At 39.8% G+C, this 23,773-nt stretch overlaps 1 protein-coding gene across 2 annotated transcripts in view; it reads left to right on the forward strand.

Annotated features, from left to right (window-relative positions):
* Nucleotides 1–20,759, forward strand: part of Lhfpl3 (LHFPL tetraspan subfamily member 3) — a 529,118-nt gene extending 508,359 nt beyond the window's left edge. For both annotated transcript variants that reach the window (XM_058585507.1, XM_058585506.1), the window contains one exon: nucleotides 18,559–20,759. Coding sequence is in view for 1 of the 2 variants with exons in the window: in XM_058585506.1 (XP_058441489.1) it covers nucleotides 18,559–18,587 (29 nt within the window). In the remaining variant the exon portion in view is untranslated. The remainder of the gene's footprint in view (nucleotides 1–18,558) is intronic.
* Nucleotides 20,760–23,773: the final 3,014 nt, after the last annotated feature.

Genomic DNA, 23,773 nt, shown 5'->3' on the forward strand with positions numbered 1-23,773 from the left:
GGAAAGCACTCAGAGAGAGCCACTGGATATTTGAGATGTGTCTAAGTCTTCTAGGAAAAGGAAGAGGGAGGTTGGGAGGTTTCCTTCTAACTTATTTTCATTGATTAATCTGCTGTAATCACCCATATTAACTTTTTTTCCCCCTCCTATACTGAGCATTGAACCCAGGGACACTTTACCACTGGGATGTATCTCCAGCCTTTTTATTTGTTTGTTTGTTTATTTTTGTAAGTAGATGGACACAATAGCTTTATTTTTTTATTTAGTTTTTTTAATGTGGTACTGTGGATCAAACCCAGTGCCTCATGCGTGCTAGGCAAGCGCTCTACCACTGAGATACAACCCCAGCCCACATCTCTAGCCTTTTAATTTTTTGAGACATGGTCTCATTTAGTTGCTGAGGCTGGCCTTGAAGTCATTCTCCTGCCTCAGTCTGCTGAGTCATTGGCATTACAGGTATGCACCACCATGCCAGGTCCCGTATTGACTCTTTTTTTTTTTTTTTCGTTTGTGGTACTGGGGATTGAACCCAAGGCTTCATGCATGCAAAGCAAGCACTCTACCATGGAGCTACATACCCAACCCCTCCCCTCTCCATCTTGACTTTTAAAAAGTCAAGCTTATGTCAGATTGTAATGGTAAAGGTGGAAAACAAAGGATGTGATGGCTTCACCTCAGATAGAGACAAGTTGAGTCCGATCCGACTGAATTCATAGAGGAAACCAGAGAGGTACAGGTATGCATGTCATTGACATCATAAAATGGAAAGAGAAAAATGGCAAGGAGGAATAAGCAAATCCTTACTTTTCTAGAGAAGACTCAACAGATTTATCTAAAATTAATTAATGATTAAATAGGGGAATATTAAGATATTATGTAGACTAATGAAGTAACTACTGTAATAAAACTAGAAACTGTTGAAAAAGATCATCTAAGGGAGTAGAACTGGGTATGAGAAGGAATGAAATGGGGTGACTCTACCACAAGAACACTTGTACAGTTTGGTTTTTAAAACTATACATACAAATTACAGAGTAATTGTAATTTACAAAGTAGAAATTTAAAAATTTAAGCTGGTCCTGGGCTCAGTGGTGCACTTCAGCAACTCTGAAGACTGAGGCAGGTCGGAGTATAGCAAGTTAAAAGCCAGACTCAGCAACTGAGCAAGATCCTGTCTCCAATTTTAAAAATAATGAAAGAACTGGGAGTGTGGCTCGGTGGTTTCTGATAAATTGCACCATTTCAAAAATTATGTTCAAATAGTTATTAGCAAGTTATCCTAATTGTATTTCCTAGAAGTGTTCTTCCCTATTCTCTTCTCATTTAGTCTTGGAATGAAGCAACATCTAAGAGAAGTCTTCCCCTGTCCCACCCCTGCAGAGCAGGCTAGAGACTAGAGTGGACTCTAAGTATTCATCAGGCATCAGCCCTGGTGTCCTAATCCTTGGCCCATCTCCATCCCCCACATTATAACTCACTGTACAGCTCAGGGGGTGGAAATCCCCAGTTACTGCCTTGAGCAATAGTCGCGCCCCAGAATTCCTGGCTCTGTTTACATGTGGAGCTGAAATTCAGAGACCAAGTGGCTGTGTGTGTGTCCCTTTAGAATAGTGAGTGCTGCCCCTCTGTGGATTCTGAACAATTGCCTTGGGAAACCCTCAGTGCCCAGAGCAGAGATAAACTGCTAACATGGAGGGAATGATTCCCGGCCAGAGATCATGGGAGGAAGGCTCTTCTGAAACAGCCTTCAGCTGACAGCCGGCCTGCTGGGGGCTGCGCTGAGGCCAGGTCTAGGTGCCCAGTGAGAACCACCCTTGTGCTTTGTGCATTTGTTTTACCTGAAATAGAGAGACTGAATACAGCTCCTGGGAAGGTGCTGTCAAGGGAGGAAGTCCAGTGAGTGCTGCTTGTTCTCTCCTGCTCAGGCTAAGGAGGACAGGACCAAGGCACCAGGAAGCCCACCAGCTGTGCCCCCATGTCCCTCGCCCCAGGCCTGCTACAAAGTAGGTGGTTACTGAAGGTTGGATTTGTTATTCTTCCATAGTAGTATTTCTACCACGGCTACTGACACATTTATCATAGGATAAAGAGAAAGCTGCTGAACCACTCTGCAGAGCTGGGTGCCTCACCTATGTACCCTCAGCTATCCTCTCATATAAGAGTCGTCCAGTTTAAATTCAGGTCTAATTTGAATGATGCTTATGTTTTTTGTTTTTTGTTTTTGTTTTTAGTAATGGCACTGGAGATTGAATCCAGGGGTACTCTATCACTGAGCCACATCCCCAGCTCCTTTTTATTTTTTATTTTGAGACAGGGTCTCATCAAATTGCTCAAGCTAGCCTCGAACTTCCTGCCCCAGCCTCCTTTGTAGCCAGGATCACAGGCATGTGCCATCCTTAGTTGATATTCACGTGCACTGGCGCAGAGTCATTCCCTTGAATCACAAATAGAATCAAGGATTGGTTAAAGTTGGAAGCCTTCCTGAGAACCAGAAATCTGTTCCCTGTCTGTGTAAGAAGAATGTCCTATTACAGTGAACAAGCAATGGACAAAAAGAGAAATGGTATGTGCTGCCAGGAGCATTATTCAGCCCTATCTGTGACAGCCACCAAAGGCAAGAATAATGAAGAAAAGAGATATGGTGTAGACAGGTTGATGGGAAATGTCTGCAGGGGACAACTCTTACAGTAACTTAACTCTGGCCCTGCTCTGCCTTGATCCTGGGATCTCATTACACTCACAGAATCACTGAACACAAGTTAATCCTGCTTCCAGGAGTCTTGAGAAAAAGAAATTAGAAGTTACTCTTTTCTAAGTTATGACTTTTCTAAGTTATGACTTCTTCCAGTCCTTATGAAAGAGTTATTTTATAATACTCTGCATATTGATAAAAGATTTTCTTGTCAGTATCCATTCATTCATTCAACAAGAATGCATTGAGAAAAGGACATTGTATGCATATATGAAAATGTCCCAGAAAAACCAATTAATTTGTATAATCAATATGTACTAATAATTAATGTTTTAAAAAAAAAGAATGTTTGCTGGGTGCAATGGTGCACGCCTATGACTCAGGAGGCTGAAGCAGGAAGATTGCAAGTATGAGGACAGCCTCTGCAACTTAGGACCTAATATGAAAATAAAAAATATAAAAGTAGGAAGAAGGGAGGGAGGGAGGAAGGAAGGAAGACATGGTTTGGTTGTCCCTTTGTTAGGCTCAGAGTGTTCAGACCATCTCCTAATCGCTCACTTAGGGAAGCAAGTACAAATCCATGAAGATACTGAAAATGATGGAATGTTTCACTTTAGTTTCTTTCCAAGGCATTTAATTTTCAAAATAATAGCACATTTCCCCCTAGTTATAAAAGTAACACTTGCCAGCTTACTACAAAAGAAAAAGAAGAAAATTCAGATTTTTTTTTCTGAATATCTGAATGTTCTTCAAAAAGTGAGAAACCTCCTAAATCTACCATTCAAAGCTGAACTACCATTATTTGATTTTTAAAAATGGAATCAGATTATACACACTATTTCTTATTCTGCTTTTTTTGTTAATGTCATAGATGTCGCTCTTTAATACAGATCTATGCACTCATTTTAAATGGCAATATAAAAGTACCTCAACTTATTTAACCAGTCTCTTATTAGGACATTAAAGTTACTAATAACTTTTTTTTCCTGTGATAAACAATCTCAGGCATACAACTTTATCATATTGTTATCATAGTATATTCAGAGCATTTTTTATAAACATTTATTAAATGCTATTCTTTGGACTTCAAGTTCACAACCCAATATTAATTGAGACCCCAGTCTCTCTCTGTGCAGAGCAGAGAAAGAGAGCATAGACAAGTCCATCTCAGGACTCAGAATTGTCTGGGGGAGGATTCAAAAGTAGAATGCTCAAGAAACCGGTAGAGCTAAGTCTTATCTGCCTCTGCCTCTTTTTATCCTTACCATGATGTGGCTGTTACTCAGAGTCATGATCATTGAATTAATTTTCTCATTGGTGAAATGGAATTAATGGACTAAGATTATAGCTCAATGGCAGAGCACTTGCCTACCATGTATGCAAAGCCCTGAGTTCAATTTCTAGCACCACAAGTAAATAAACAAAATGGAAATAATTATATCATTTGCCACTTAGAGGTATTTATAGAGATTGAATAGCAAAATGTACATTAAGTACTTAGCACAGTACCTGGCTGCCAATTAGTGCTCAGTAAAGGAGTAGCTCTTGTCTTCTTAGAGAACCCTTAAAGTCCCAAAGATCTTGCAGTGAACACAAACACAGCTGATTTCTAAATTTTGTGGGAAGATGTCCTTACCAGGGACGTGATTTAACTCAAGGTATGATAATAACATCCACCAAACAGAAAATGATCCTCCATGGGGGGTTTATCCCAAACACAGTTGTAGGTTCAGCACTCGGACATTGTCATTGGCACTTGTAAAATCCTCAAGTGCATCTTTACAAATAATCACTAAGAAATTACATGGAAATTTTGTTTTACTCTTTGTTAAAATAAGAAAAAAACTTCATAGGAAAGTCTTAGAAACGTTTTTTTTTTTTCTCATTTCTACTCTATTTTATTTCCTATCTCTTCCCATGGAGGGTGAATGTCATTCCTCAATATCACCTTGTAAAACATATGTTATGTTCACTTTACAGATGAGACAAACAAAGCCAGGGCAAGTAAAATATATTAGCCATAGCTAGAAAGTAGCCCATCCAGGATTAAAGTTTTTCTCTGCTTCTAAAGTTCAGGTGCTATCAAGATTCAGCAGCTTGGGAGGCTGAGGCAGGAGAATTCGTGAGTTCAAAGCCAGTCTTAGCAAATTGGTGAGGCACTTAGTAACTCAGCAAGACCCTGTCTCTAGTAAAATACATATATATATATTTTCTTCTTTTTTAAAAAGGGCTGCAGATATGGCTCAGTGGTAAGTGCCCTGAGTTCAATCCCCAGTACCAAAACAAAAATGAAAAAAAAAAAATTAATTCAGATTCCATAGGGACCCTGAAGTCTGCACATTCCTAAATACCCAGGTAATTGAGATCCAAGAAGGCACAATTAGAAAAACAATTAGAAGCCAGGCATGGAGGCTCAGGCCTGTAAGCCCAGCAATTTGGAAAGGTAAGGCAGGAGGATTGCAAGTTCAAAGCCAGCCTCAGCAACCTTAGTGAGGTCCTAGGCAACTTAGCGAGACCCTGTCTCAAAATAAAAAATAAAAAAGTAAGATTGTAGCTTAGTGGTAAAGTGCCTTGGGTTTGTTCAATCCCTTATATGAAAAAAAAAAAAAAAAGAAGAGAAAAACAATTATAAAAAAAATTTGTGAACTTGTGGATGAAAGGATATATCATATAATGTACATAAACTGCAGAAATAATAATGTACTGAAGTTGAATAAAAATTAACGTCAAAATACAAAAAAATAAAAAATTTAAAAAATTAAAAAAAAAAAAAAACATTGTCCTTGGCCATACAACATTTATGAAGTCCAGTTTCTGAAGCAGGATTCCCTAAAGCCATAGGATTTGCTTCTGGTTATCACCAAGATACCCTACTGAAAACTTTCATGCACCTCAGGATGAAGCTATTTGCATATTTTGGATAGTTCTAACATACAAAATACATCCCAGGCCAGGGTTGGGAAACACCTGGATTCTGGAAGATTCGCTGTAAATGTTGAAGTCTTTCTTTATTATCACCCCAGGATAGAGCCAACTCCATGGTGTTGACCTTTCCTTCTCTGAAATCCTAATCATCTCTCCCCCAGGCCAGCTGATCTTATCCTCAACTGTGGCAGTTAGCCTTCCTACCTCTCCACAGGTTTCTAATGCTTTAAGTCAGTGTGAGAGAACTGGCAAATTGGCAAGATTTGTGATGTTGTATTTGTGATATTGTATTGAGAAGGCAGAGGGATAAAGAGTAGTTTTCAAACTAGATTCCCTCAATGTTTCGCTATGGTGGTGAAACACAGATGAGGGGCAGAGGGAAAGGCCTGGAAAGGTGGAGATCTGAGCCCCTAGTTGGAGCCAATGCACCCAAATCTGTTTTGCATTCATAATTGGGATTCCCAAAAGATTCACTTGAAAAAGTTTTTAGGGGGGGACAAAGAGACACAACCTGAAAACCAGTAGGGACCGAACACCAATCTAGGTCAGAAGAACTAGATTCTAACCCCAGCTCTTCAGCTAACTAACTGGGTGACTTTGGGCAAATTGTTTCATCTCTCTGTGTCTCAGGATACTTACTTGCAAAAATCAAGTAAGTATAGTCAATGCTTGTTTTAGTAAACTAGGACCACCATAACAAAATGCCACAGAGTGAGTGACTTAAACAGCAGAAATTTACTTTCTCACAGTTCTGGAGGCTGGAAGTCCAAGATGGAGATATGGCAGGATTGAATTCTACTGAGGCCTTTCCTTGGCTTACAGGTGGTGGTCCTCTTGCTATGTCCTCACATGGCCTTTTCTCTATGCACACACACCCCAGAAGTCTCTTCCTTTTCCTGTACAGACACCAGTCCTATAGAATCAAGGTCCCAGCTTAAGACCTCACTTAACTTCATTTGCTTCCTTCAAGGCCCTACTTCCACATACAGTCACATTGGAGTCAGGATCCAACATGTGAATTGGGGGAGACAAAATTCAGTCTGATAAGGGGTGAAAGGGCAAAATGGAAACCAAAAACAGGGAAGGGAGAAGTTCAGGAAATATCTCCCCAGGAAGCAAATTGGGAAGGGATGTGAAACTTTGAGCAGGCTTCTCCCGTTGGAAAACTGGAGGAAGGGCATTTCCCACAGGAGGAGCAAAGGCCCAGAGTTGCACCCAGCCTATTTACAGTCAGAGGCCAGAGAACAGTCTGAGGGGCTGGCAGAGAAAGAGAAAAAGGCCACAGGAGGGCTGGGTGATATAGCTCAGTTGGTAGAGTGCTTGCCTCACATGCCCGAGATCCTGGGTTTAATCCCCAGCACCACCAAAAAAAAAAAGCCATAGACGGCCTCATGGGCTACTGTGCAAAGCAACCAGATGTACTGACTAATAACAAGTCTCTTCTAAAATATCTGTGTACTTCTGCATTTTAGAAAGTCCTAAAATTCTGCAGTTCAGGCTATCTCTGTCTTTCCACTTCTCAATGTTCACAATGGGTTACATAGCTACTAAATGCTTTAATTCTTGGTTACTTCTCTGGTGGGAGGGCAGGCCTCACTAGATCTTAATTATAAACTGCCTTCTGCAATCTGTGGTCCACTTTTGGTCTGGAGAAAAAGCATACATCATACTTGAATGTCATATTTTATCACAACAGACTCCCATACCAGTGATTAGGACAAGGTCTATTGAATGTGTGATAATAAAGACATGTAAAGCCTTCGGATCCAGAGCTCCCTTCCTACTGAAGACTCAATCAAAACCGTAGGTCTGTGTACTAAGGAACAAAAGCCTCACAGCTTCCTGGAGGAGAGAATGAGATTCTGTTTTAAAGAGTTGTGTCTTGCTGAGGCTTGTGGAGTAGTTAGAAAGGAGAAAGGGAAACATCAGTTGGGTTTTTACAAGCAATTATTAGTAATCTGCTTATTAATAGAGCTGATTCTAGTTCTCTCTCAGAAATTTCCAAAAGGTAGTCCTTTTTCTATTATAAATTCTATGCTTAAAGAGGATAACTATTAAATAAAGCAACTAAATGCGCAAATACGGAAATGTCTATATACACTCTCCAGGTAATATAATTAAAATCTCCCAAACCAGAAAAAAAAAAAAACAACTCTCCGTAAAGATAGTAGACAACGAAAATAATTTGATTATTGAATAAAAATTCAACCAGTTCAGGTGTGATGGTGCACACCTATAATCCCAGTGACTTGGGAGCCTGAGGCAGCAGGACCAAAAGTTTGAGGCCAGCTTTGATAACTTAGAGAGACCTTAAGCAACTTAGAGAGACCTTGTCTCAAAATAAAAAAATTATCTGGGCACAGTGATACATGCCTGTCTGTAATCCTAGTGACTGGGGAGGCTGCTGCAGGAGGATCACAAGTTCAAGGTCAGCCTCAGCATTTTAGGGAAGGCCCTAAGCAATTTAGCGAGACCCTGTCTCAAAATAGAAACTAGAAAGGGCTGGGGATACGGCTCAGTGGTAAAGCACCCCTAGCTTTAATCCCAGGGGTATCAAAAAGATGCCACTGGGTAACTAGGAAGGTTTTCCACTGGGAAACAGGAATACTCACTCCCTTGACGTTTACAGTTGAAAGAGATGGCTCCAGGTTCCTTCAGAAAGACATTCCTGGGGCTGGGGATGCAGCTCAGTGGGAGAGGGCTTGCCTACCTAGTGTGATGGCCTGGGTTTAATCCCCAGCACTGCACAAAAGGAAAGACAGACATTCCTGGATCCAAAAGCTGGCAAGAGGGGGCTGGAGTTGTGGCTCAATGAGAGAGTGTTCGCCTAGCATGCACAAGGCGCTGGGTTTGATCCTCAGGACCATATAAATGTAAAATAAAGATATTGTGTCCACCTAAAACTTAAAAAGAAATATTTAAGAAAAAAAAAGCTGGTAACAGTCTTAGTTTCTTAAATTATTCATATATTTCTTTTTCTTTCTTCTTCTTTCTTTTTTTTTCCTGTTAAAGTGGTTTTTTTCCCGTTTTATTGGTGCATTACAACTATATATAATGGTGGGATTCATTATGACATATTTGTAGATGTACATGATATAACAGTATAATTTGACCAATTCCATTTCTCCTTTTCCTCCCCTCCTCACTCCCCTGATCCCTTTCTCCACTCTACTAATCTCTCTTTAATTTCCATGAGATCCCTACCACCACCTTTCTTTTCCTTTTTCCTCTCTAGCTTCCATATATGAGAGAAAACATGGGACTGCTGGTTTATTTTGCTTAACACAATGTTCTCAAAACATTACTACCTTTATCCATTTTCCTGAAAAATGGCATAATTTCATTCTTCTTTACGGCTGAATAAAACTCCATTGAAGATTTATGCTTATTTCTAAGAATCAGAGAAATAACTTGCAAGTTTTCTAAAGTAAACACTCTAAGAAAAGGAACGTAACTCTCTTCCCTTATTTTCTTTTTTTTAAATATCTTTTAGTTATAGGTGGATGCAAAATCTTTATTTTTATGTGGTGCTGAGGACCAAACCCAGTGCCTCATGCATGGTAGGCGAGCACTCTACCTCTGAGCCACAACCCCAGCCCTCTCTTCCTTTACTTTCAACTGGGAGAATTAAGCCTCTTGTTTTAAATTTTTATTTGTCTTTGCAACATCAAGGTAAAAATTCCACTCCAAATGATAATAAAAACACAAATGACAGGCATAGTTAATATATCATGGACTTGCTATGTGCACTAACGTACATAATGCTCACAGCAGCACTATGCAGGAGGTGAGACACAGCTGCATTGAAGAAACTGGGCCAGGTATGAGCCCAAGGACACAGAGCTGGTGAGCAATCAAGCTGGCCACAACCAGACAGTCCGGCTCCACTGTTCCATATCTGAACCATTGGGCCATCCTGTCACAGGAAAAAGTAAATACATGATTTGCTGGATAACATATATGTATAGCATTTCTAGAATGAGTTAGTGATGCTTAAACCAGTACGCATTTAAAAAAAAAATTCTGCCAGCATTTACTGCACTCTATGTGCCAGGTTTGCACACAAAGTCACAAATATAAGTATCAATTTTGATCAATCTTCAGAAGGGGCTTCCCTATCTTTTGAATAGGGAAATTGACATACAGATTTAAAAAAAAAAATTTCTGCAGTTACCCAGCCAATAAATGGTAAAGTTAGGGTTTTAAGGGAGAATGGCTCCAAATATCCACACATAACTATTAATCGTGTAAGACCTATCATCAGGGAGACTGATTGACTCTCAAGATGGTGTTGGGGGCTAGGGTTGTGGTTCAGTGGTACAGCGATTGCCTAGCATGTGAGGAACTGGATTTGATCCTCATCACCACATAAAAATAAACAAATAAAATAAATTGTGTCCATCTACAACTAAAAAATATATATTAAAAAAGAAAAAAGATGGTGTTGGAAAGGGGAAGAAAGCTGATAGACCTTGTTGAGAGAGAGTAGCTCAGGCAGGAAGAGAGAGAGGGACAGAATACAGAACAACCAACTAATTCAATGTTGGTGGTCTCCCACATAGAAAGGAGGGGAACTGGGAGTGTTAATGGAGTTAGTGGAGATTTACACACCACAATGCATATTGAGCCAAATGCATTGGGAGGGAAAAAAAATCCTTTAATGAGCAAGCCGAGCAAGTGACTGGGAGTGGGCTAGCACCTCAAAGAACTCTCAGCACCTGAATTTTGGAAATACAGAGTTTATAAAAGCAAAAACCACAAGAGTATAGGTCAGAAAAGACCTTGTTGAGATTATACATTTTGATTACACGAGAGAATTTTGAGTATACATTTTACAGTCATTTTTGTTATACATCAGGGCCATAGTCAGGGACTCAGGAAGGACCTACTGTACTGTCAACATAGATACAGCTGACAGGAGGCTATAAAGAAAACCTTTTAAGCAAGCATAAAATGGAGTCAGGTCAGAACAAAATGGCGTTACTCTGGTTCTTTTACATTTCAAGAGGAAAATGTGTGAGGCTGAATATTCAATGGCAACAAACAGATGAATTTTTGATATGAGAAGCCAATTCCTATTTGGATTTCATGATGTATAATTCCACGTGTAGTAATACCCTGTTTAGTTTCCTTTTATTACCGTTTTTAATGGATTGTTATGACCACGTGGTGAAGTGTCAGAGCATGATATATTTTATGGAATGAAAAATTCAGGAGAGGTCACAGAAGTTGCTGAGATAGGAAAGGCACTTTCAGATCCCCTGGTCTATTAGTTCTTGTGACCTGCACTGAGGATACTATACTCACCCTGCCTTCCACCTGTCTCTTGGATTTCAGCAGTGAACACCTTTTGGCCAATGGAAAAAATGGAATGGCTTTAAGTAAAAAATGTCAGTGAAAATTATTAGGATTCATAAACCAGCAGCAACACCCTATTCACAGTGCATGGGTGAGGCCTACTGTGTATTCTTGCTTTTCACAGGTTCCACAGTATTCCTTCATGGGGAATAGAGGGGGAAGAAGAAGAAGAGATATTCATGAATTAATCAATATTCCTTCTCATGAATGACTTCTGAGAAGAGTGTATGTTGTCAAACTCCATTGCCTACAGGAAGAGCATGAAATAGTGGAGGCCTGGTGCTCAGGCTATTTTTTGCTCCTTCCCAGCAAAGAAGCTCTACCTAAGTGGGCAGAACAGCTTTAGCACTTATCCACTTATCCTCCATCCTTCCTGTGTTGAAATCAGTCCATCAGATCAGAAAGTCATTAGAAGGAGACAGAGAAAGAAAAAAAGAGACACAGTGAGAAAGGTAGAAAACCCAAAGAGAAGGAGAAGAACCCCCTTGGGAAGAAAGGAGGAAAGAAAGTGTCCCCAGATGTCTCAGGTGGGACCTTTTCACCCATTTCATGCTGGAAAAAGTTACTTTTAAAATCAAGTGATAAAAGCCAGACATGGTGGCAACCACCTGGAATGCCAGCTGCTTGGCTAAAGATGGAAAGATTAAGCCAGTGAGACCTTGTCTCAAAATAAAAATACTGTGTGGCCCTTTGGTTAAGGTAAGAGGTGTTAGAAAATATAGAAAGGCTGGTAATTGGAGTATGGCTTCCTCTCCAGCTACCTCCTGACTTCATTGCAGTGAGGGACTGTGGGTGTGGCATGCAAGTAAAGACCAGCAATGACAATGGACCCAGGTCTTCACCAGTCCACTGACCGATTACAGAAAGACAAACAACTACAACAAATTCAGAACCTCTAAACATCTATAAAGCTAATGTGGATCAATCTGAAATCAGAGTCTGCATTATACCTTAATGCATACCAACAGGATGTGGTGAGCAGTTAGTCTGCTTGTGGTACAAATGATGGCCCAAGAAGAGACTGTAGATAGACCAAGAAGTGGAGGTTGCAAGTTGAGCTACTGCTCCTCTAGAAGTTATATGTCAGGAAGAAAAATGAGTTAAGAGCAGTAGCTCACTTTCTGACCTATGAGAAGTGTGCCAACCACACATGGCACATTTAATACAACAATTTAATCTATTTAATACAACAAACCCCAAACCACTGTCAAAGAAGAGGGCATTTGTCCACTATTCCAAGTGTCTGTAATTGTATAACAAAGTACCCCAAAACTTAGCAGTTTAAAACAATAACCATTTTTATTTTATTTCACAATTGTTTGGGTCAGCAATTTGGAAAAGTTTCAGCTGGATGATTCTTCTACTCCATGTAGCATCAACTAGAATCATCTGGTGTCATTTGGTTGGTGGCTGGGTGGTACTGGAAGGTCGAGATGGTTTCACATGACATGAAGGCTCCTTGACGGGGACAGCTGGAAAGCTTCACTCAGCTGGGTCTGTCTCCTGCTGCACAGAGCACCAGGGCCTCTCCATGTGGTCACTCCAGAAGGGCAATCAGGTATCACAATACTCAAAAGATGCTCCACATCACTAAACATCAGAGAAATGCAAGTCAAGACCATTATGAGATATCACTTTATACCCTAACAGATACAATGGTACTATTTCTTAAAACACATAAAATGACAAGTATTAGTGAAATTAGAAGAAACCAAGAACCACTGTACACGGTTGGTGGGATTGTAAAATTATGCAACCACCATAGGAAATGTGTGGAGATTCCTCATAAAAACTACCACGGGATGTAATGATCCCACTTCTGAGTACATATCCCAAAGAACTGAAAACAGGATCTATTATATTTGCAAACCTATGTTCAGGGCAGCAGCACCATCCACAATAGCCAAGGGATAGAAGCCACCCAAAGTTCCATCAACAGATGAATGAATAAACAAAATACATTATAGACATACAATGGAATATTATTTAACCTTTAAAAATAAGGAAATTCTATAATATACTACAACATGAATAAGCCTTGAGGACATTAGGCTGCATGAATAAACCAATCAGAAAAACATAAATACTGTGATATTGCAGTAATATGAGGTATCTAAAATGGTTAAATTCATAGGGATTTGGAAGGTAAAATAGTGACCATGAGGGGCTAGAAGAAAGGGGAATGTAGAGTTGTTCAATGGGCAAAATTTTCAGTTTTGTAAGGAAATCCATTGCATAGTGAATATACTGAATGCCACTGAATAGTAGTACTACACTTAAAAATGGACAAGATGGGGGCTGGGGTTGTGGCTCAGTGGTGGAGCACTTGCCCAGCATGTGTGAGGCACTGGGTTTGACTCTCAGCACCACATATAAGCAATTAAATAAATAAAGGTCTGTAAATAACTAATAAAAATTTTAAAAAGAAAAAAAAATGGGTAAGATGATAAGCTTTATGTTTTGAGGTTTTTAACCACTTACACATACACACACACACACACACACAAACTGCTGGGACTTTTAAATCCCAGATTCAAGGGGAAGGGAACATAAATTTTATCTGTCAATAAGAACGACAAAGAGCCCATTCATGCTGGTTGCAGTAATGCCTGCCTGTAATCCCAGCAACTTGGAAGGCTGAGGCAGGAGGAATGCAAGTTTGAGGCCAGCCTCAGCAACTTAGACCCTGTCTCAAAATAAAAAAAAATAAAAATAAAAATAAAAATTTTAAAGGGGATCTGGGGATACAGGTCAGGGGTTAAGCATCCCTGGGATGAATCCCCAGGACAAAAAAAAATAGTAATAATATTAAGTAAATAAAAAAGAATGACAGAATGACAAAGAATCTTCAGCCATCTTTAATCTGTCGCATCATGGTGGGGTACATCATGTCTGCAGCACCTGAGGACCTAGACAGCAAGATTCTTTCCAGGGGACTATGTTCCACCTCCCAGAAATGAAGACTATCAAGAGCCCCTGTTGTAGGTGGGTGCTGGAGACGGCCAAGCAAGGAAAATGGAGAAGCTAGTGTAGCCAATGAGGAACAAATGGCCCGGAACTCCTCCCCTACTTATTTTCACAACAAAGATTCCCTGGCCATTCTACCAAAAGGCTGACCACTCCTATCAAGCCATTTTCCTCATTCAATAGTGCCTGGTCCCTCAGCTATCCTCTCCGTGGGGGCTCCAGACCCTAATTGGATAGGTCAGATAGGAATATTCAGCAGAAACCAACCACAGGAGACCTTTCAACATCAGTAAACACATAGAAAATTCAACAAAGTAGCACATAGATAGTCTGGACAATGCGGCCATTATAAATGCTGCTTTCACGAGCAGTGATTCAAATGACAGCTTCGAAAAGGATTTGCAAAGAGCCCCTTGGAAATGGAACATGGGCAACCGAGAGCCCATGACATGTTACAAGGTCAAACTCGACTGAACAAAGATCCAAAGCAGCACTGAATGACTTATTTATTCAGCCCTGCTCTGTACTAACCTGAGAGAATGTGACATCTTTTAAATTGCCTCCCCTGATAAGCAATGTCCGTGGTGCATGGAAAACGTTAGCAAAAGTTCTGAAAGGAGCAGACTACTTTACAAGGCAGTGGTTACAGGGCAGCCACCCTGAGACTTCCACCCCGTTCTGCAAACTGCCCTGATGTCTCACGGCCTTAAGACGAAAGGAGGGATGGCCACATCTGGAGGGGAAAATCCTGCCTTTTGTTTCCTTCCACCCACTCCACCAATCTGTTGGAAGAGCTAGCCCTTGCCAAGCCTTCCGATGGAAAACTTTCTACTGCGCATGCCATCCATAATGGTAATGGCATTCTAATTTTGCTCTCCCAGTGAAGTATCTTCCTGATATTAAATGGGGAGTGTTTGTGTTCTGAGCACCACTGGAACTAATATCCTGATTATTTTTAGCCTAGCAGTCTGCAAACTCTTACATGCCCTGGGGTTCTTGTTGCATGGTGGTGTCGTGCACTAGGAAGAAAAAATATCCAGTGGTAGCAGAATCTAAGTAACTCAATTCAAGCAAACATTCCCAGCACACCTCGCAATGAGCAACCTGCTCTCAGGGGCAGGGGCAGGGCCAGTGCCAGGGTGAGGTAAGCCAGGTGCCTACTCTGCAAAACGTAAGGAAGCACTCAACCTGTACCTGCATGACCCTATGAGTAACCCTCCTTGAACTTTAAGCCCTTGGCACCTCCCCTGCTTCCCCCTAGTCGAGTCCCTGCTCTCTGGCTTCATGCTCTCAAAAATATTTGCTCCTCAGCTCCCTGTCCACCACTGATATTGGGGGGTATAGTCCCAGGCTCAGGATCTTTCCAAGGAGGCAGCTACTCGTCAGGAAAATCCCTTTTCCTCCCAGGTATGGACATCACTGCTCTTGGGGCAGTGAAGCCCTTCCAACATCTGCTGCTCCCACCCCAGCCCACTGAGACTGGTCTCACCCTGTCTGGGGTGCAGCATTAACCACAAATATTTTTTTTCCTGGCAGTCTCATACATTTCCTTCACTGTGTGATGTCATAAAGCAAACCCAGGCAGCTGAGAGCTGAGGAAAGAGAAATAGGAGTCTCTGTTTCATGGTTGCCAACCAATTATTCACATCAAAGCAGGGTTTTCTATCATGAAATCTGGAGTGTATGAACCTCAAGAAAATGGAGACTACCCTCTTACCGGCTTCTCCCCTTCATCACACACATACATAGCCCTGAGCACTTCCATAGCACCATCTCCTAGCAACGTTCAATATCCATTTCATATTCTTGTTCATGTGTTTATGGCCCCCTCCTATTCTTCCCTCTTCCCCATCCTTAGCTAGCACTTTCATGAGCTTACTGGAAAATCCAGACATTCAGCTGGATAGGTTTTCAGTGGAAAAATACTCAGAGTGGAGGAGTCATGTACCCACAAATCTGACTTTGGATTCCATCTGGCAGGAGCATCTCCATGAGAGCAGAACAGACCACTCAAGGTTGAGAACTGTCCATAGCACTGTGTAAAATCCATGAATTGCTTATGTTGCTTTTATTATTGTCTGAAGGAAGCATTCCCTTCCACAGGGCCTCTGCCAGCATGACTCAATTTCAGAGAATCATTATAGACCAATCATCATTATGACATGATCATATCTCAATTATCCCCTGTGTAGTCAGGGTACATTAAAGTGACTGTGAGTCCTCCTGCTGAGACAAATTCATTAAGATCATAATGTGTATAAGATATTTTAAAGTGTGATGGAAAACGGGGGGTGGGGGGAATATTGAAAACAACACAATCTTTCAGAGGTTTCTCTGGCACACATTCAGAAAACATAATTTTATCTTGTATTTCAAAATGCTATATGATACAAACCAGACAGCCTATTTCTTGTCAGCCCAAATCTGCCACACCATGGCCAGCTAGATGTATTTACCCATCCTCAAAATATATAAGATAGCCATAAGCCCAGATCAGTACTGCCGAAGTCTACAAAAATCATCCAAGATATTATGTATACAACCAGAGATATGAAAAATTGTGCTTTATATATGTAATAAGAATTGTAATGCATTCTGCTGTCACATATAAATAAAATTTTTTAAAAATCATCCAAGAATAGGTATGATCTAGACATGTGGACCCAGACATAGTCCCTAATCTGTTGAGGGAAAAAAAAGAAAAGAAAAGCAACCATCCCCTGAGAATTTGTTCTAAAGAAAAAAATTAAAAGAATAGATTAGTGTATTTGTCAAGATCATTGTACTGTCATGTGTAGCTAATTAAAACTAATAAAATATTCTAAAACAAAAAAAATAAAGATATTAAAAGAAAAAAAAAGAAAAAGAATAGATTAGGCTGGGGTTGTGGCTCAGAGGTACAGCGCTCACCTAGCATGCATGAGGCACTGGGTTCAATCCTCAGCACCACATAAAGTAAAATAAAGACATTGTGTCCACCTATAAACTAAAAATTTTTTTAAAGAAAGAATAAAGATTTTCATTATTTATAATAATGAAGCAATCAAAACCCACATCTATCTGACAAGGGTAAAAGAGTTGAGAATGGAATATTGAGCATGGAATGGAAAGGAATGATAACAGGATGGATTATTATACAGCCATTAGAAATTGAGGCTGATGATGTAGACAGTGGAAGTATATAAAATTATTTTAAATATAATATTAAAATGTTTAAAGTGTAATCTATAGGGATTGGGGTGTAGCTCAGTTGTAGAGTGCTTGCCTAGTATGTGTGAGGCCCTAGATTCAATCCCCAGCACCACACACATAAGAAATGTCATCTATACTATGATTCCAACTAGATAAAATAGGTTTGCATTTACATATGGAACAGAAAAAGACATGGGAAGAAAACAGTTGATAAGTCTAGGTGATTGGATTTGTGGGTGATTTTCTTTTTCTTTTCTTCTTTCTCTTTTTCTTTTGGTGCTAAGAATTGAACCCAGGGGTACTTTACCACTGAGCCACCTTCCCAGTCCCTTTTTTTAATTTTTGGACAAGGTCTCACTAAGCTGCTAATGCTGGTCTGGAACTTGTGATACTCCTGCCTCAGTTCCCTAAGATTCTGGGATTACAGGATTGCACCACTGTGCCCAGGTCATGATTACTGTGATCTCCCGATAATCATTTCTTTTGTAGCTATTATAAATGTTGAGTATAAAATAAAATTTGGGCTGGACACGGTGACACACACCTGTAATTCCAGTGACTTGGGGGGTTCAAAAGTCCAAGGCCAGGGACTGGGGTTGTAGCTCAGTGGTAGAGCGCTCACCTAGCACATGTGGGGCACTGGGTTCAATCCTCAGCACCACATAAAAAATAAATAAATAAATAGAGGTTGAAAAAAGAAAAACAAAGTTCGAGGCCAACCTCAGAAGACAATTTGGTGATACATTGTCTCAAAATAAAATAAAAAGAACTGGGGCTGTAGCTCAGTGGTAAAATACCCTTGGGTTCAGTCCCAGATGTCAAAAATAAATACACACATACATAACTTGGACATAAAGTTATGTATGAGACACCTTCCATATTAGGAGGATCTTGATGCTTCAGATCATTCTACATTCTTTGCTCATTCAAAGCAGCTAGACTTTTGACCCAATACAGGTAATATGTGGGTTTTAGGGAAGATTCCTTGTTGGAAAGACTGTGCAGTGGGGTTTTGTTTTGTTTTGTTTTGTTTTGTTTTGGAGGTACTGGAGATTGAACTCAGGGACACTCAACCACTGAGCCACATTCCCAGCCCTATTTTGTATTTCATTTAGAGACAGGGTCTCACTGAGGTGCTTAGCGCCTCGCTTTTGCTGAGGCTGGCTTTGAACTCTCTCCTCCTGCCTCAGCCTCCTGAGCTTCTGGGATTACAGGCATGCACCATCATGCCCAGCTGTGCGGTGTATTTAATGAAACAGAATTCTCAAACTTAAGGCTTTGGTAGCAGATCTAAAGTGCATTGAACCATTTGTTAGTGTTTTTTCATGATGAATGTTGTGCACAAAAATCTTGCTGACAGATAATGGTACATTTTCTTTTCTCTCCTTCTAATCGTTTCTCTCTTTTCCCTCCCCTTTCTGCAGTTCTGCTAAGCCAATATTCTCTAGAATGAGCACAAAACAAATCAAATAACAGCTAAACAAATCGAATAACAGCTTTTGTACATCAACATCAAGAAGGAAGACTCTTGGGAGAGATCAGAGTCCAGTGATGAATATGGATCTAGATCTGCAGAGATGGAAGTGATTTTCTGGAGAGAGACGTGATCATGGATTAAACACCAGCTCATTGGAAAACTGTCATTGAATAAGATCAGATAACATTCATGAAAAATCATATTCAGGAAATATTTTAAGGAGGAGGAATATAAATGTGCTAGAATTAACATGTAAAATACATATGTACTGAGGTTTGTAAACTGTCCTTTTTTAATCAAACTGAAAACAAAAAGCTTTAATCTTTCAATACCATAAAAAAAAAAAAGGGCAGTTAGTTCTAGATTATTCCTATCTCAATAGCCACGAGGCTGATCAAGTGTCATTTATTGAGGAAGCATCTTAGGAAATGCCTCTGACCTTTGGTTTTTCCATCCCTACTTTATCTTTATTTCACTGTGTAATTAGTTACAACCACTCAGTTATTAAGAGATTTAACGCTTCAAACTTTTTACCAAGTCTGTGTTCAGTTTAATGTGTCTGTACAAGTTATTACTGAGAAAGTGTTTCTGACATATACTATTACTCTGTCGAGCTGTATATTACAGGAAGTACATCTTTACATCATAGTTTCCCAAGCAAAATAGGTTTCCCAAACTGTCAGGAAATGGCATCAAGGAACTCTGAAAAACATAGAAAGCTCATTTTCACCTTAGATGCTCACGTGTAATATATAGGCTGCTATCAAATAAACACTTTTTTCTAATTCTCCCTAGCATATACATAGGAATTTAATATACTTTATTAATAGATATCTAAAATATCTGATTTTTTTCTATTTCTTTGCCCTTCATGTCATCAGAAATCCATATCCTTTATTTCCTTTACTGACAGGTATTCATTTTTGTTCCTTTTAATTATTTCATTAAACCTATTTCTAAATGATAGTAAGTGGTACTAACAAAATAAATAATAATTTAATAGCTTTAGAAATAAATGACTATATACTTACACAGGTCAAAGAAACTTGGTAGGAATAAGTTACCTTTTTATTAATGTTGACTTCAAAAATCCTCAAATTTTCTTTAGTTGGCTGGGATTTGGAAGTAGTTATAGCTAACCAGTTGTCTTCAACAATCTTTTGATCCCAGGTTCCCCCCACCATAACGTACTGCCCTCATGACATACCCTGCCACTATTCAACAACAGAGAAATATTTAATATTGGAATAGCCAATTACCTGAGAAAGAGCACAAGCACATGCAGGGTTACCCAGTGGAAGCCAACTAATGTTCTACACCTAAGCAGAAAACACAGATGTATAGAATGCCTTCACTCATGGGCTCAGAACTAAGATCCAGTCAGCATATATTGCTAGAACATCAGAACTGACGTGGATCAGGATTGACCTCCTCTCTCTAGGACCACATTCATATTTTAGCCAGATGTCTCTGGTACTGGTCATCTTTTCACCACAATCAGGATCATCTCTCAAATGGCTAAAAGTATATTATAGGTACACTGAAGTAGGTGAAACCCAATTCACAGAGATGTGGTTTTCCCAAAGAACCAAATTAAGGGAATACTAGTGTCTGTAACTAAAGTGTTAGTCATTCTGGGGGTTATTTGTTGCGTTAAGTATTAGCTGTCCTGTTGCACTCAGAACACCTTACTTACTAAATTTAATTACACACAACTTTTTAAGAATTCATCTTTTATTTAAAGGGAGGTATCTCTCTACTTTATCTACAATAAAAGCAGAGGTATTCGCCTTCTCTAATCTATGTAAATTACAGATCCCATCAGGAGTCCTACATCACCAATAGTGGTGTTACCAAAAATGAAAAAGTACTTCCTATCCACATACAAATGTTTTTTAAAAAAATCTTTGCCATAAAACCTAAGTGTAATTTAATATCACACAGTGTTATGAAGATGGGTCATTGATGATGTACCATTGTACATAGATAATACACATGTAAATCACTAAATGTTAATTAAGTATAAGAAGTATGTTTTTATCTTTTTAAAAGAAAAGTGACTCCCTTTCTCATTCTGTTCTGTTGTATTACGTCCAAAAGTTGTGTGTAATTTTTTTAAGGTCCAGGAAATGTAAAGAAATTTGTTGGAATATCTGAATTTCTGTAAAAAATAAAAATAAAAATAAGATTTTGTTACTTAAAGGAATGCCTGGTGATGTGGTACACGTTTTGGTACATTTGGTTTCCGTCTTTGCCCAGTGTGAACTAATGGCTTGATTCACATAACTATCTTCAGAAAATCTTCTTGCTGCTACATTCCATAATATTTGCCAACAACAGACATTTAATGTATTAGCTATGCAGAACCCTCATGTAGAGGGCATGCCCAACATTTCAAAGCCTCTTCTAGCCAAATATAGACATACCTCCAGCCAATTCTTTATACACTCAGTGGAATGAAATTGAAAACTAAGAAAATACCTGGACTGCTCAAGCAAAACTTGACCTGAGATATCCAACTGCTCAATCTCCATGCCACAGATTGAAAATAGCTACTTGTTCCTCAGACATGAGTAACTCTTGTGCAATAATTCATACTGAGTTTAGGTTGCCCAGATGATTTTCAATCCCAGATGCTCTGTTTATTGTAATGCTAAACCTCAACATCTTCATCTGTAAAATGGTTATAAATAACAATACCCTGCTACACAGCATTGTTGTGAGGAAATAGATCATAGTTTTGTGCTTGACAGGTTGGAGATATTCGATGAATGTTAATTCCTAATCCCTTCCCCACCTATGTATGACGTGGAAGGAAGCAAAAAAAAAGCCTCTTCTCTCAAAATGCTGAAGATAATTGCAGAGTTATTTATGAATAGGGATTGAAAATTCAAATTTGCACACAGAGGCATGTAGATAAGTAAATTAACAAAGCAAGCTGGACTGAGATAATAGGAAGTGGTAGAACTATGAAGCATTGAAGAACTGGGTCCTATATAAAGGAAGTAAAAAGCCAACACTAAGTTCTAATCATTCAACAAATATGTACTGATCCCTACTATGTGCCAAGAGCTGCTTTAAACCATGAGAGGATAGTGGTGCACAGACTCAGTCCTTGGTCTGGTCATTTTTTATGGTAGTAGGGAATTCTGACAACAAACGGACTAATGTCAGCTAAAAGTAGGTCTCTAGAGAGAAGTATAATGTTATAAAGAAATGGGGAGGCTGGACAGGGATCGGCCTCTATGAGAAGGTAACATTTAAAGTGAAACCCCATGATAAGAAGGAGTCAGTCATGTGGGGGGAAAAATAGTGGGGGGAAGGTATGCGAGACAGGGAGCCAGTGTTTTAAAGGCAGGACTGAACTCAATATGCTCGAGGCAAGGTGCCAGGTAGACAGCAATGTGTCCTGAGCCAGGAAGGATCTCTGGGCTTCATAGGCCAGGATAGTTTGCATTATAATTATTTAAGTGTGAGGAGAAGTCATTGGAAGATCTTAAGAAGGAGCTGGGCACAATGGTGCACACCTGTAATCTCAGCAACTCAGGAGGCTGACACAAGTTCAAGGCCAACGTGGGTAATTTAGTGAACCCCTGTCTCAATATAAAAAAAAAAAATAAAAAGGGCTAGGGATGGAGCTCAGTGGTAAAGCACCCCTGACTCAATCCCCAGTACTGAAAGTTTTAAAAAATAAAGAGGAGAGGCAGGGGTTGTGACTCAGTGGTAGAGTAGTTGCCTAGAATGTGTGAGGCACTGGGTTCAATCCTCAGCACCACATAAATGTAAAATAAAAATATTGTGTCCACCTAAAAACTTAAAAAAAAAACTGAAAAAAAATTAAAAATAAATAAATAAATAAGGAAAGAAAGTGCTGGGAATGTCACTCAGTGGTAGAACACTTGTCTGGCATGTGTGAAGCCCTGAATTCAATCTCCAATATCACCAAAATATTAATCATTTAGGGACCTGGAGAACAAACGTTACATCATTGAGGGCATGTCCTTAAAGGAGAATCTGGGACCCCTCTGCTTCCCTCTTTCCCTCCTTTTTCCAGCCTCCATTAGGTGAGCAGTGCCATCATGCTAAGTAACCATGGAATAAAACCTCTGAAACCACAAACCAATTTTTCCTTCTTTAAGTTGATTATCTCAGGTATTTTGTCACAATGATAGGAAAACAGAAAATTAACACTGGTGCAGAATGTTTATTATGCAGGGCTCTCAGGACCAACACCTGAGACAGGGAACCAGAGGAAATAAGAGAGACAGAAAGGGAATCTGGGTGTGAGCCATCTCAGGGAGGGCCTCAGGCCTCGCTGATCCCACAGGCAGCACAGAAGCTTAGGAGCCTTTCAGAGTTGTCCTGCTTTGTGGTTAGGGGCACATCCTGTACATGTTAGCATTTCCCAGTCACTGTGTGTGGGCTGCTTGCCCCCAGGAAGGGGGTATGACCTTGAGTGAGGCTCTTTTCAGCTCAAGGCAATTTCCAGCAAGGTCAGAGGCTGTGCAGTTCGGACTCCCAGCACTCAGGTCCTCAAGCAGGCCCTGGGTAGCACAAAACAATATGTGCTACAGGTATGTGTGTTTTTGGAATATAAAATTGATGATGGATTGAATGTGGTAGATGAGACAGAGCTCCTAATTTTTTTTCTTTTCTTTTCTTTTTTATTTTTTGGATGGTGGTACATTGACTGAGAAAGGAGGAGCCGATCTGAGAGATGAAAATCCAAAATTTCTTTTGTGACATTGGATGGGCTGACATGATAAGTTTGAGATGCTCATTAGTAATTAGAAATTACTCCATGTCAGGTAGGCAGTTTGATGTAGAAATGTCATATTCTGCTGGGCATGATGGCACCCACTTGAGTTCCCAGTTATTCATCAAGCTGAGGCAAGAGGATGAAGGTTTGAGGCCAACCTGGCAACTCACCAAGACCCTGTCTCCAATTAAAAAGAAAAAAAGAAAAAGCTGTAAAGGGCTGGGGGTGTTGCTCAGTGTAGATCACTTGCTAGCATGCACAAGACTCAGGGGTTGATCCCCAATGCGGCCAAAAAAAAAAAAAAAAGGGGGTTGTGTTCTAGGAAAAAGTTGAGCCTAGAAACACACATTCAGTTGTCACAGCAAATAGGTGGCTTTTTTTAAAGATCTGAAACGGAATGTAA

The sequence above is a fragment of the Marmota monax genome, unplaced genomic scaffold (assembly GCF_021218885.2).
Source record: "Marmota monax isolate L192 unplaced genomic scaffold, Marmota_monax_Labrador192_F-V1.1 WCK01_AAM20220418_F8-fsc00065, whole genome shotgun sequence".
Lineage (NCBI taxonomy): Eukaryota > Metazoa > Chordata > Mammalia > Rodentia > Sciuridae > Marmota > Marmota monax.